Below are 14,457 nucleotides of genomic sequence, written 5' to 3'. Positions count from 1 at the left end.
TGGGAATGGAAGATGCTACAGTCACTGTGGGAACCAGCAAAGTGGTTCCTCAAAAAATCAAACATTCCCCAAGTCTTCAGGATCGCAAAATTAAGTCTAAATTTGCTTGCTTTTGAAAATTAGCCATAATCCAACCTTATCTTTATGTGTGCTCCGCTCTCTCCAAAACATCACCAACTCCCATCAGAGGAGGGTCTTACCTCCCTATGCTGCCTGCATCATGTATCTTTACCGCTAGTCCTCACTCTTTTTTGTTTATTTGTCTGTTTGGTGGGAGGGGGCTGGCCACACCTGTGGCACACTGAGTTCCCAGGCCAGGGACTGAATCCCAATCTTGGCTGCGACCTATGCCAGCACTGGATCCCTAACCCACTGCCCCAGCCTGAGGATCAAATCCACGCCTCCACAACGACCTGAGCCACTGCAGTCAGGTTCTTAACCCACTGCACCACAGTGGGAACTCCTAGTCCTTCACGCTCATGGCTGACTTCCACTCTAATTCTACCCGAAGGAAAACCCTTAGCTCAGGGATGGCCTCTCTAATCAGCGGCGACTGAATCCTCTCACACAGGGTCTCATGGCCTCACGTGTCTTTCCTTGGTTTTGTGACTCAGATTCTTGTGTATTATCGGATCCACTTCTGCCACACTCTCTCCCGCAGCTGCACAGACGTCAGGCTCCACGCATGTTTCCTTACTCTCTGCTTCCCCAGAGAGTACGGCCCCTAACGCAGAGCAGGCATTGCTGCGCGGTGAACAGACGACGTCAGGACTTCCCTCTTTCTCTCTAGTTCATTCTTTTCAAGGGAAGTACAGCTCACGGACGATGCTGTGCCAAGTGCGGCTCCGCAGCAAACGTCCAGGTAGACACACGCCACACTCTTTTTTCGGTCTTTTCCATCGCAGTCTCCCCAGAAGATGGGCTACGGCTGCCTATGCTACGCAGTGAGAGCCTGTCCATTCTCCTTGCTCTTCAGTTTCCCGGCACCTTGTCTATACCGCACAACTTAGCACCTATTTTATTATTCATTATTGTCTCACATGCAGTCAATTTTGTCTGCCTAACCACTGTAAGCTCTCCTGAAATTCCTACAGCCTCGGCACAAGGCACACACGGACCTCAGCAAATACTGACAGCCACTCAAGCAGGATGGAAAAGGCTCTCTCGGTAACCGGCAGCTCTCGCTACTGTCCTGCCCAATGACGCCGATGTACCTGCATCAATACAGCATGATGACGCCACACCTGACGATTACACTACAGACGGCCTCCTATGAACCAAACACATCCTCTCTTCTGCTTCCCAGCCGTGCAACCAGATGATATGTCCCAAGCATACGGCCTGATGCTAGTCCTAGGCTCCCCTGCAGTAAGGAAGGTACGGCTGCACGACTGAGTTGTAGCCAGTGAAGTGAAGGAGGCAACGTGCACGGGACCTGGGCCGTAAAGGCCTCTCGGCAGGTGCTTCCCCGGGCAGTTTCCCCTCCCGCTGGCCGGAGCGGAGATGAGCTTCAGGGAAACTGACATCACCATCAGGCTGACGGTAATTTCTAGCTTACTATAAATGTTAGCATTTTAAAAATAAACATCACATTACTTTTTAAAATGCATGCATTGCAATCAAATGAACATGGTGATTTGATACTCACTAGTAGCTATTATACTTTAAAAAATATAAATAAGGCGTTTCCGTCGTGGCGCAGTGGAAACGGATCTGACCAGGAACCATGAGGTTGCAGGTTCAATCCCTGGTCTCACTCAATGGGCTAAGCATCCAGCATTATCATGAGCTGTGGTGTAGGTCGCAGACGCAGCTCAGATCCCACATCCTGAGTTGCTGTGGCTGTGGTGTAGGCCAGCAGCTACAGCTCCAATTGGACCCCTAGCCTGGGAACCTCCACGTGCAGTGGGTGCGGCCCTTTTTAAAAAAGACCAAAAAAAAAAAATATATATATATATATATGTGTGTGTGTGTGTGTGTATATATATATAAAACACTCTTTAGCAGTCAGAAATTTACTACTTCTCCTCTGAGAACTTGTCTTTGAATTCCATGTTCTCTAAAAATTTTATTCTAGTGTAACATTTTTATTCTTTTTATCATAATTCTTTGAAACAAAAAGATGTGTATAAATTACAAATTTAAAAACATTATCTCCTATTACTCTTAGGTAAAGCTCTTAAATTTTTTTTTTTTTTTGGCTTTTTGCCATTTCTTGGGCTGCTCCCACGGCATATGGAGGTTCCCAGGCTAGGGGTCTAATCGGAGCTATAGCCGCCACCTATGCCAGAGCCACAGCAACGCGGGATCTGAGCGGAGTCTGCAACCTACACCACAGCTCACACTGAGCAAGGGCAGGGATCGAACCCGCAACCTCATGGTTCCTAGTCGGATTCGTTAACCACTGCACCACGACGGGAACTCCCCTAAAGCTCTTAACTGTTAAATAAACAAAAAATTAAAGTATAACATGTCGATAGTGTAGATAAAACAGAATCACAAAAAATATTCAATTCATCCAAGAAAAGGGCAGAAAAAGAGTTAAAGAAAGAAAAAGAACAGATGGGAAAAAGAAAAAAATAACTAGTAAGGTGGAAGATTTAAAACTAATCATACCAGGAGTTCCTGTCGTGGCTCAGCAGTTAATGAGTCTGACAGCATCCATGAAAACACAGGTTCGATCCCTGACCTTCCTCGGTGGGTTAGGGATCCAGCGTTGCCATGAGCTGTGGTGTAGGTTGCAGACCTGGCTCGGACCCCGCACTGCTGTGGCTGTGGTGTAGGCCAGCAGCTACAACTCCAATTCAACCCCTAGACTGGGAATCTCCACATGCTGTGGGTATGGCCCTGAAAAACCAAAAAAAAAAAAAAAAAAACCCTAATTATACCAAATATACAAAATCATACAAAATCATACCAAAAACAAAAAAACTAATCATACCAAAATTTTATTTATTTATTTATTTATTTATTTATTTGCCTTTTCTAGGGCCACACCCGAGGCATATGGAGGTTCCCAGGCTAGGGGTCGAATCGGAGCTATAGTCGCCGGTCTATACCACAGCCACAGCAACGCGGGATCTGAGCTGCATATGCAACCTACACCACAGCTCACGGCAACACCGGATCCTTAACCCACTGAGCAAGGCCAGGGACCGAACCCACAACCCCATGGTTCCTGGTTAGATTCGTTTTCCCTTCGCCATGATGGGAACTCCTATATCACTTCTTTCTGACGTCTTACATTAACCCAGTACTGAGGCAGACTTGAACAAGTGTTGAAAGTGGGTCTCTTTGTGTAACATTTACCGTCACATGAAGCTTGATGTAGTTTTTCCTCATTTTCAAGTTATGAAACTATTTCTCTATTTTTATTGTTTCAAGTACTTTTAACCAGAATGGAGGTTGGATGTTATCAGGATTTTTCTCTCTGTATTGAAACTGTCATAAAATTATTCTTCTTTTTCCTATTAATGTCGTGAATTAAAGGGACAGATTCTTTGTTTAATGTCAAGTCACTGTATTTGTGAAATAAACACAAATATGCCATGAAGAAAATAATACTAAAAGACAAGATTACAGGGCAAAAGACACATTAAAGGTTAGAAAGTAGAGGTAACAGCAAAGCTAACAGAAAGTAAGAAGAAAGTGGAGCTCCTGCGGTGGCGAAGCAGGCTAAGAATCCGACTGCAGCAGCTCATGATGCTGTGGAGGTGCAGATTCGATCCCCAGCCTGGCACAGTGGGTTAACGGGTCTGGCATTGCTGCTGCTGTGGCACAGGTCACAGCTGCAGCTCAGCTTCAATGCCTGGCCCAGAAACTTCCATATGCCACTATGCAGCCATAAAAAAATAAAGTGAGAAGGAAATACACCGTGTGGAATCATGTGTTCATTTGTTTAATCTTATTTGCATGTCTAATAAATACATAAGAAAATTGAGCATTACTTTAGAAAATAAAAATAATGGAAGAAATCTGCCCTACAATAAAAGACAATTACACTCTCAAGTAAACTGAGAAAGTATTAGATGCGCCCAACTTCCCACAACAAAACTGCCAACGACAGTTCCAAAGACGGAGGAGAGAGTGAGAAGGGTGCGCAACTGCCGCGCGAACAAGCAGGGAAGACGCTGGTTCCTCAAGGCCTCCCTCCCTTCCGGGCTCCATGGGAGGGAAAGAGAGTCCTCACTCAAGAGGTCTGCCGGGGAGGCAGTACCTGAGGGGGGTCACGTGTCCATTAGAGAAAGAAGGTAAAAGGAGGAGTTCCCTTGTGACCCAGTGGATTAAGGATCTAGCGTTGTCACTGCAGCAGCTCAAGTCATTGCTATGGCTTGAGTTCAATCCCTGGCCCAGGAACTTCCATACGCTACAGGTGCAGCCAAAAAAAAGCAGATGAAGGGAATACTGGGTGAAGAGGTTGAGGATTTGGGGGATTATTTTGCTTCTGAACTCCAGATAGGGCACAGTGAAAGGATTTCAAGAGCTGGGATGGGTGGGAAAGGGGACAGAAGATACTGACAACTTTAAAGTGATGAGATGTGGGGAATGAAAGGTGCTCAGGAGTTTGGGCCTTTTGAAAACACCCAACACAAACAGGAGTACACAGGAGAGAACTCCTGGCAGATTCAAGGCAGGTGGTGGTCAGACTGTGAGCGCTGGTTAGGAGGGAAGGGGAGGTGTCTAGAGCTTTCTTTTGACCACTTTTGCTTAGTGGAGGCAAGGACACCTCCAGCAAATCCTTAAATTCTAATCTTTCTCTTAACTGACTTCTCTATGACATTTGAAACAGCAGCCCAGCATCGATCTTGAAACCATCTTCCCATCTCACTTTTTTTTTGTCTTTTTTTGTCTTTTTTGTTGTTGTTGTTGCTATTTCTTGGGCCGCTCCCGCAGCATATGGAGGTTCCCAGGCTAGGGGTCCAATCGGAGCTGTAGCCACCGGCCTACGCCAGAGCCACAGCCACAGGGGATCCGAGCCGCGTCTGCAACCTACACCACAGCTCACGGCAACGCCGGATCCTTAACCCACTGAGCAAGGGCAGGGACCGAACCTGCAACCTCATGGTTCCTAGTCGGATTCGTTAACCACTGCGCCAAGACGGGAACTCCCCGTCTCACTTTTTAAAGTTTCTCATACTACCTCTCTGATCATTCCTTCCCTTCCACGGGCTCCTTTTCTTCTCCCAACTCAATATTCTGTGGTTTGGTCCTGCTTTTCTTTCCACTCTACATACAACCTCAAGCTCCCTGGTTGATTTCATGTACCTGCATAGTTTTAGCCACTGCCTATATCCAGCTTGCTAATGGCCATCCTCTCTAGACAATCAGTAAGTACTTCAATGACAAATACCTCCAAGAATTACACACTATCTCTTTGCCCAAACCAGCTGTTCCTTCTATATTTCCGCTCTAGAGTTAAAGGATAATGGGATGTTTCCTCCTATCTCAAAGTCTGGCTGAAGTGAAACCCCTAAAGCTGAGAACTACAAACAATAACCCCCCACTCTAAAAATAACAAGACATCCATCTCAGAGTTGACAAAAGACTGCATCCCTATCTCCCTATCATCCACCTCCTGCCTGCAGGAAATGGCCTAGTGGCTCACGGTCCAGCCTTGGCGCTGTTGTGGCTTTTTTGGGTTTGATCCCAAGGATATCCACACATGCCCTGGGCACGGGGGGGGGAGGAGGAAGAAAGGAAAGCAAAACAGATTAGTAGAAACAGAAGTAAATTCTTTTTTTATTTTTATTTTTTTGGCTCCGCCCAAGGCATGGGGAAGTTCCTGGGCCAGGGATCGAACCCGAGTCACAGCAGTGACAATGCTGGATCCTTAACTGCTAGGCCGCCAGGGAACTGCAGAAGGGAATTCTTAAACAGAGAAAACTAGGGCTCTACACCAGGGAGAACAAAGGCAAGGGTCTCCAGGAAAAACCTTTGGGGCGGACTGGGCGATCACCCTAAGAAGGGAAACTGGCCGCGCACTGAGATAAAGAAACTCTTCAGCCCATTTTGGTCCAGCCACCCCAAGAAGCTGACATACACCCCAGGAGCTTAGGGCATGGGGGAACACGGAAGCTCGCCCCAGCCTGGAGAATTCTGAAAGTAAAAGGCTGGAGGGAGCTCCGGAACGCCGGCGCCAGGACACAGAGGACGGTAGTCAGACGAGCCCCGCTTCTACCACTGGGTTCCAAGGGGCTCCTTCCCGCTGGTCGAGCAGACGCTGCCGAAGGGCGAAAGCACCGTGGTGGGCCAGAGACCCGCGCCTTCCTGAGCAGGGGTCCTCAGGAGGGACAGGCTGCGGGCGGCTGCAGGAGCCCAGAGAGTCAGAGGACGCCCACAGGCAGCCGGGGTGTGTTCCAGACCCCAGACCGGGACCCCAGCGAGGGCGAACCACGGGGCTTCGGGAAACCGCCCTAAAGGCCCAGCTCTACAGGCCCTGCTTAAGCACCTGCCACACGGAGGGTCCTGGCAGCTGGGTCGCCATGGTCCCAGCCACGTAAACCGTCACCCTTCCTCTTCGCATCCAGCTTCCGGTCAGCAGCCAGAAGCGGCAAAGGGGAGGCGGCGGAGAGCGCAGGGAAGACGACACCCCTTCCCCGCGACACACGCTCCCGGAGGCAGGCTCGGTCTCAGGGGCAGCCATTCACCGGGACGGGCGCTCTGGAGGTTTTTCATACCTTTGAAATGCCATCAAAACAAAGTTTATTCGTACAGTAAAAATGACGTCTTGTCAAGAGGCAGGCGAGGAAGATTCAACACGCTACAGCTAAAGTCAAGGATGTGAGAAAAACCAAGCTAGTCCTTATGGGCACGCCAACAGATACAAACCCACGTACCCCTGCACGATGCCACCATCTACTCCGCAATGCAGGTCAGGAATCCGGGCGTCAACCTAGATTCTCCCCACCCCTGACACGCTGACATCTGTCATTAGGTGGTTCGGGGTTTTTTTTGGGTCTCACCCACAACATATAAAAGTGCCTGGGCCAGAGGCTGAATCTGAGCGTAGCTTCGACCTATGTGGTAAAGCCAGATCCTTTAACTCACTGCACGGGGCCAGGGACTGAACCCCCATCTCTGCGCCAGTAGGTGCTTAACCACTCCCCAATGCAGCAGGAACTCCCCAGCGTTATGTCTTAAATCGCTGTTAACACATCTCTTCTCCCTAGCCCCTTAGCGACTAGTCTAGCTCAAACCTGAAGTACTATAATAATCTAATTTAGTGATTCTCTAAGGTAGCCTACACTTTAGAATTTTAAAATATTAAGGAGTTCCCGTTGTGGCGCAGTGGTTAACGAATCCGACTAGGAACCATGAGGTTGCGGGTTTTGTCCCTGCCCTTGCTCAGTGGGTTAACGATCCGGCGTTGCCGTGAGCTGTGGTGTAGGTTGCAGATGCGGCTCGGATCCCGCGTTGCTGTGGCTCTGGCGTAGGCCGGTGGCTACAGCTCCGATTCCACCCCTAGCCTGGGAACCTCCATATGCCGCGGGAGCGGCCCAATAAATAGCAACAACAACAACAACAACAACAAAAAGACAAAAGACCGAAAAAAAAAGAATTTTAAAATATTAAATCTAATACCTAGGGCCCAGCCTAAAAACGGATTTAAATGGGGTCAGGCAGGGCCAGCCATGAGTTTTTTCAAGAGATCCCCAGGTGCTTCCAAAGTGCGGGCAAGGTTGAGATTAAGTAACCTAACTGGTCTCTCCCAGAATCCAGGCATACCTTCCTGCAAACTACCTTTCATTATGCTACAGAGTCATCTTTTTAAAAACAGAAATCTCATATTATCCTAAAGCAGTTGTTTTCAATCTAGGCTACCCATTAGAGTCACTTTAGAGAGCTTCAAAACATCCTAACACCAGGCCAAATGCCAGACCAACTAAAACAGGGTCTTTGGGAATAAGAACCAGGCATTGCTGTTCATGAAAGCTCCCCAGGTGATTTCAAAGTGAAGACAAGGTTGTCAACCACTGTCCTGGAAGCAGGGGGAAGTCAGAGTCCTTAAGAACCGTAACGGCCAACCCCCCTGAGGATAATGAGATCTTCCATCTAAACTTAGCATCCTTGGCTCTCACGCCACCAGAGCAATGTCGTTCCCCGAAAGGGCCATGCTTTCACACTTTCGTGTAAAGCACGACTTCAATCCAGAAAGTGCCCATGCTCAACCACAGCTGAAGCCCAAACCACCTTTTAGGTTAAGACTTTTCAAGAGTAGAATCCTTTGGAGAAGCCTCCCCTGACACACAGCAGAGCTCATCAATCTATCTATGACCATTAGGATTCTGTAGGGCAATTCTTTTTTTTTTATTGTTGTCTTTTTATGGCCACACCTGCTGCATATGGAGGTTCCCAGGCTAGGGGATGAATCAGAGCTCTAGCTGCCAGCCTACACCACAGCCACAGCAACACCAGATCCAAGCCATGTCTGTGACCTACACCACAGCTCATGGCAACACCGGACCCTTAACCCACTGATCGAGGCCAGGGATCGAACCCGCAACCTCATGGTTCCTAGTGGAATTTGTTAACCTCTGAGCCATGACAGGAACTCCCAGCAGGACAATTCTTAATGTTTAGCTTTTCTACTGAACTCCCTGAAATTAAAAACGTACCTTATTCATGCTTTATCTGCAGTGCTTGTAGCACACAGCAAGCACTCAAATATCTATCAAATGCATTCCACTTAGGCAAAAAATTATCTGTATTATTATGCAGGTCGAATCCCATTTTAATAAACTATAACAGACATTACGTTTATACATTATATTCAAGTCTCAAAACAAAAACCAACAGCTAGACTTTCTTAAAATGTAAGGCAAACATTTAATGTTTGTTCTATTTATGAACAGTAACGAATTAAGGAAAAAGGCAGGTATACAGGACAATGTGTTTCCAGAATTGCAAGGGTGGCACCTTACAGAATAATGATGCTGGGCTTTCCACCTGAGTATCTCCTTTAAAACATACTTTTTTCTAAAACGTTTTGCTGGTATAATGACATCTGTATGTTTTAGGAAAGTGAGCTAAGACTATTTACTTGACCTGAAATGACAGGTCATTTTTGCCTCCTTAAAATGAAAACAAATTACGAAAAGCTTTCAAATGCTTCGAATAAACTCTGTTAGACCTAAAATACTCTGATAATACGGTTACCAGCCTCTGATGACAATTTCTAGTACTCTGGATACTCTGTTACTGGCAAAGGCTCAGCTCTCCATAAAATTCAGGACAGCTCAGGCAGAAGACACCGAGCATTTTATTTTTTAAAAAGTGACATTTAACCTTTTCTATTTACAGAGTCACTATACACGGGACTGACCCAAAGACAATAATTTTGCACAAATATTAACTGAACACCAACATAACATACCTCATTCAAAAGGTTTATGCTGTGCCCACATTCACATGGGCCATGAGAATCATCTTAGCATGCAAAGTGACTACTTTGCTACTGTGCACTTAGAGGTAAGTTTTTGATGCCACATGTCCTTGATTACTAAACTAATGTGGCATTCACCGAAGTTCTATTAACTGTTTGGGAATATACTGAAACTGAAGGACCTCAAGTGACTAGTAAAAAAATAACGTCATGAACCACACTTTTTTTTTTACCTTATTTGGCGATTTCAAAGGTGAGATGGCTATTTTATTTGGTGTCTGTGTTGTAGAATTTAAAGTCGATCCAATAACACCACTTTCAGATATTGTTATGGTCTTGGATGGAGTCCCAGGAGTAGACTGTGAAAGAACCCTACCTGCAAACGAGAGGCAGGACGTCAGTTTGACTTCTTTCGGTCACAGTATAAGAATGTATGTTACGATGCTTCACACCCACAAGGAGGGCAGTACATGTGTTTGATATTTCATATGTAGTCACCTAGGAACTGAACACTTCAGTAGGTCTAACGAATTTCGGTGAACCCAGGCAGAAGGAAGCAAAACAATGCTCCTTAGTAACACTTAGTGTCTTAATACCATTTTATTAGAGTCCACGGAAACACTTCTGCTCGCTTTCTCACCAGTACTGGTAAGTTATATCTATCAGAAAATGGGCTCAGGACAATTAAGCTGTCCTGTGTAGCACAGCTCCTCAAAGTCAGGATTTGAATCCAAGTCTTAAAACTTCAATCTCTGTTCTCCACTACACCTCAGCTGTCTTCTAATTTGAACTTAAACCATCCAGGACACAATTTAAGTCCACACCTACAAAAGAGATAGTTATTGGACTAACTTAAACACTCTCCGGTTTAATACTGTCTGATTTTAGACTGCCAAGCGGTGGGGGCAGGGAATCTAGCTGTCCTGGCCAGATACCAACAGGAATACTATGTTCCCGTCTGGAAATACCCTTCAGGAACAACACAGAAAAACCACAGTGCAGCTGGATGGCTTAGAGAAATACGAAGACCTGACGGAGCTCCAAATTCCATTCTGGTGCCAACCGCCCCTCCCACCACCCCAATTCTGGGCACTCAGTAGGACTGCACTTCCTACCTCTCCCGCTCCTGTGGTTAGATTGGGGCCAGATGACGAGCTCTGGCCAATAAATGAGGAGAAGGGACGTGTGTCCTCTTGGGGTCAGAACACTTACTGCCTACGCAAGACCTTCCGAAGCTCTCTTCTCTGCCACATCTGAGAGGTGGCTCCTCTGCCAGCGTGGGTCCTTGAGTGACTATGATGAGAAGAGCCCCCTTTCTAACCCACAACAGACATGCAGGTAATTATGAAATATGAATAAAAATAAAAGTTGGGTTTTTTGTTTGTTTTTTTGTCTCTTCAGGGCCGCACCTGCGGCATATGGAGGTTCCCAGGCTAGGGGTCGAATCAGAGCTACAGCTGCCGGCCTACACCACAGCCACAGCAACGCTGGATCCGAGCCTCATCTGCGACCTACACCACAGCTCACGGCAACGCCGGATCCTTAACCCACTGAGCGAGGTCAGGGATCGAACCCGCAACCTCATGGTTCCTAGTCGGATTCGTTTCTGCTGAGCCATAACGGGAACTCCAAAAGTTGGGTTTTTTTCATTTCTGAGATTTGGAGACTGTCTGTTATGGCAGAAAACCAAAATTATCCTGACAGATCCAGCTGACAAGGTGAAGTCCCAGAACTGATCTGTATCCATCAGATGCACAGCACTAATACACAGAAACAGAAAATCTTCTGTTTAGTAGTAAAAATGAACTTCTAACAAAAATTTCCAAGTTGAAGCAACTATTTCAATATGGGTGAGTTTCTACTCACTGTAGGTGTTTCAACAGATGCTAGATAATCGAATCCACTAGCTAAAGAGGAAACCCAGGCACTCAAGAAACAGAGAAGTTAGATAGCTGAATTATCTCTAAAATACCCTCCAACCTAGAGATGCTATGATTTAACTTACAAGATACAGTTAGAGATGAAAGAGAGAGGGAGAAAGGAAGAGAAAAAGAGAAAAAAAAAAGAAGGGACTTTCCTTCAAAAATAGAGAACTGGCTTGTAAGAGTTTTAGGCTGTTTTTTCTAATAACAGTGCAGCAGCATATATACATACTTTCTTTTTTTAAAGATGAATCGAGTTTTATCTGACAGTTACGAATTTAAAAAACATTTTAAGTATGTTTTTCCATTTTTTGTAGTACATGAATACCTTCTATATTATTGACGTTTTCCTTAATGAATTTCAGCTGAGAATTCTGCCTTTTTTTTTCAGTCTGAATTACATCATAACTAAGTCAATTCTATACAAACTAAATGGATCTATATCACACATTTTTAGGGGCCCACCCTCAAGTGCCGAGCCTGCCTGAACCAACATTTGTCTGTTCTGGTCTCTGAAAGTCATGTATGTGGGATTAGGCCTAAAAACCCAACAACAATTATGTTAAGAAAAGAAATTATCAATAAAAAGACACTTTCATAAAGTCCTCATTATTTATCATTATTACTACAATGTCCTGTTTGTTAAGCATTACATGTATTTCAGAAAACATGCATATAAAAAATCCTCAATTCCCGAGGGTAACTGATACCAGAAAAAAGGGCACTTAAAGTGAATTACATTTAAAACAAGGACAAAATATCACTGCAAAAAAAACAAAACAAAACCTAGGAGTTCCCATCATGGCGCAGCACAAACTGACTATGAGGTTTCGGGTTCGATCCCTGGCCTCGTTCAGTGGGTTAAGGATCCGGTGCTGCCGTGAGCTGCGGTGTAGGTCGCAGATGCAGCTTGGATCTGACAATGCTGTGGCTGTGGTGTAGGCCGGTGGCTACAGCTCCAACTGGACCCATAGCCTGGAAACCTCCATATGCTGAGGGTGCAGCCCTAAAATGACCAAAAAAAAATAAAAATAAAAAAACCTACAAATTTTTTTGGCTTATGTTTAACAAAAATTCAGTTTATAAGGACAACTATACTATCTCTTAGAATGAACTGTGGTTCTGGGGAAGAGGGACTCTTCTGAAATTTGTACGACAGCATATAATACAATGCACAGACCATTTCTGCCAAAATATTCCAGGAGTTCATCAATTTTCCCAAGAACTCTCTATATCCTTCAAAACTCAAAGTCATTCTTTTTGAAGGGCCATTTCTTTCTCATCCAGGTAGCACTTCTCCTGATTAATCTCCAAATCCCTGTTTAATTGGCTCTGCAAGACCAATTCAAGAAAGCATCCAAGTTATACAGTTTTACCTTGAAATCAATTTGTAAGGCATTTTCTACTCCACAGTTAGGTATTCTCCAAGAATCTAAAGGATATATAATCCAAAAAGATACAGATGGGACAGCTTGGGGGCAGGGAGCCAGCTTATCTAAATGAGGACTAATTCTATGAGAGATTAATTCATTAGTGAATATTTTCACACGGATGAAGTTTGCTCTGCTACAGCAGTCTTACACCTTAGCTGCTCCGGCCATGAGGATTCTGTACCTCATTTAACCCTCTCAAAAGTCATGTGAAGTGATTGGTACAGAAATAAAAACAGTGAACAGAAAACACAATTATCCAAAATCACAGAGACAAACCAGTGCAAGAGCCATGACTAAAATCCAAGTTCCTAGTAGCTCCTCCGTACACCACACTGCCTCCATCGTGCTGACATTCCCACAACCATACACATCCACGGAACCACAACTACGTGCTAGAGTCACAAAGAGCCAGTCACAAATGGACAGACACTGTATGATTCCACTTACGCAGAAGAGTCAAACTGATGGAGAAGAATGCTTCTGCTAGGGGCTCGGGAGAAGAAGGAACTGGGAAGTTATTACTGTTTAATGGGTACAGAGATTTAGCTTCGCAAGGTGAAAAAAATCCTAGAGAAGGACAGTGGTGATGGTTGCACAGAACGTGAATGTTCCCACCGTGGCTCAGTGGTAACAAATCCAACTCGCACCCACGAGGCTGTGGGTTCGATCCCTGGCCCTGCTCAGTGGGTTAAGGCTCCGATGTCGCCATGAGTGTGGGTGGGGTAGGTTGAAGAGGCAGCTCAGATCTAGGGTTGCTGTGGCTGTTCCGGAGGCCTGGGAGCTACAGTTCCAACCTGACCCCTAGCCTGGGAACATCCATGTGCTACAGGTGCAGTCCTAAAATAAATATATAACTAAGTAAATGGTTAAAAATGGTCAACTTTATGTCATATATATATATATAAAACCACAATTTTTTAAATTAATTAATTAGTTTTTAAAAAATAGATGGAAACAAAATCCAAAAAATACTATTAAGAAAACTCTTAAGTGTTGTATGGGAGACAGACAAGAAAACTAAGTATGATGATAAAACTGTAACTAATAGAAATGTTAAAAGCCAGTGTGAAATCTAAAAGAAGTCTAATTAAAATAAAGTTAAATATTTGGTATAACAAAGTTCTATGGAAATATATAGGAGATTGTCAGAGAAAGAGTATATAACTCAACCTGGGCATCAAAAATTTCCAAGATGGGGGAGAAAATACAAAGTAAAATGATGAGTCAGCCAAGAGGAAAGCGAAAAAAGGCACTTCAGGTAAGAGCAACAGTGCCAAGAGCCTGAGGTTTGAGAGAACAAGGTCCACTGGGTGACCTCTTAAAATAAGTTACATCAGTGGGTCTGGAGCTGATAGGAGGTGGAAGTGAAAAAGGTACGTACTAGACCATAAATGATTTTAATGCTAAAAAAGCCTGGCGTCTGAACTTACTCCTGATAGATTAAGGCCAAGAAATGGATATGGCAAAGAAAACTTTCAGCAAGGAAAGATGAGATTTGCATTTTAGAAAAATTAATTTTATACAAACACTAAGTTCGTCTTGACTAAAAGACAGAAAAAGATATCCATCTTCCATGAGAAGCTCAAAAATCATTAAAAAGCAATCTGAATGTAATTTGAGAGATCATTAGCTGCAATATAAAGATAATGGAAGCTCCTTGGAACAAGACAATTCAACAAGAGAGCTACTTTGATGGTTTAAAATTTGACTTACATGAACT

At 44.8% G+C, this 14,457-nt stretch overlaps 1 protein-coding gene across 10 annotated transcripts in view; it reads right to left on the bottom strand.

The window, feature by feature from the left end:
- Window positions 1–14,457, bottom strand: part of LIN54 (lin-54 DREAM MuvB core complex component) — a 67,720-nt gene that overhangs the window by 29,664 nt on the left and 23,599 nt on the right. For 8 of the 10 annotated variants that reach the window (XM_047799186.1, XM_047799192.1, XM_047799189.1 and 5 more), the window contains exon 4: window positions 9,616–9,758. The exons of the other annotated variants lie outside the window; for them this stretch is intronic. In XM_047799186.1, the coding sequence (XP_047655142.1) occupies window positions 9,616–9,758 (143 nt within the window). The remainder of the gene's footprint in view (window positions 1–9,615; window positions 9,759–14,457) is intronic. 10 annotated transcript variants of the gene reach the window in all.

Source organism: Phacochoerus africanus, chromosome 10, assembly GCF_016906955.1.
Source record: "Phacochoerus africanus isolate WHEZ1 chromosome 10, ROS_Pafr_v1, whole genome shotgun sequence".
In the NCBI taxonomy this organism is placed as follows: domain Eukaryota; kingdom Metazoa; phylum Chordata; class Mammalia; order Artiodactyla; family Suidae; genus Phacochoerus; species Phacochoerus africanus.
Note: the sequence above shows the minus strand (reverse complement) of the source record. Positions and strands in the feature narration are given on the sequence as shown.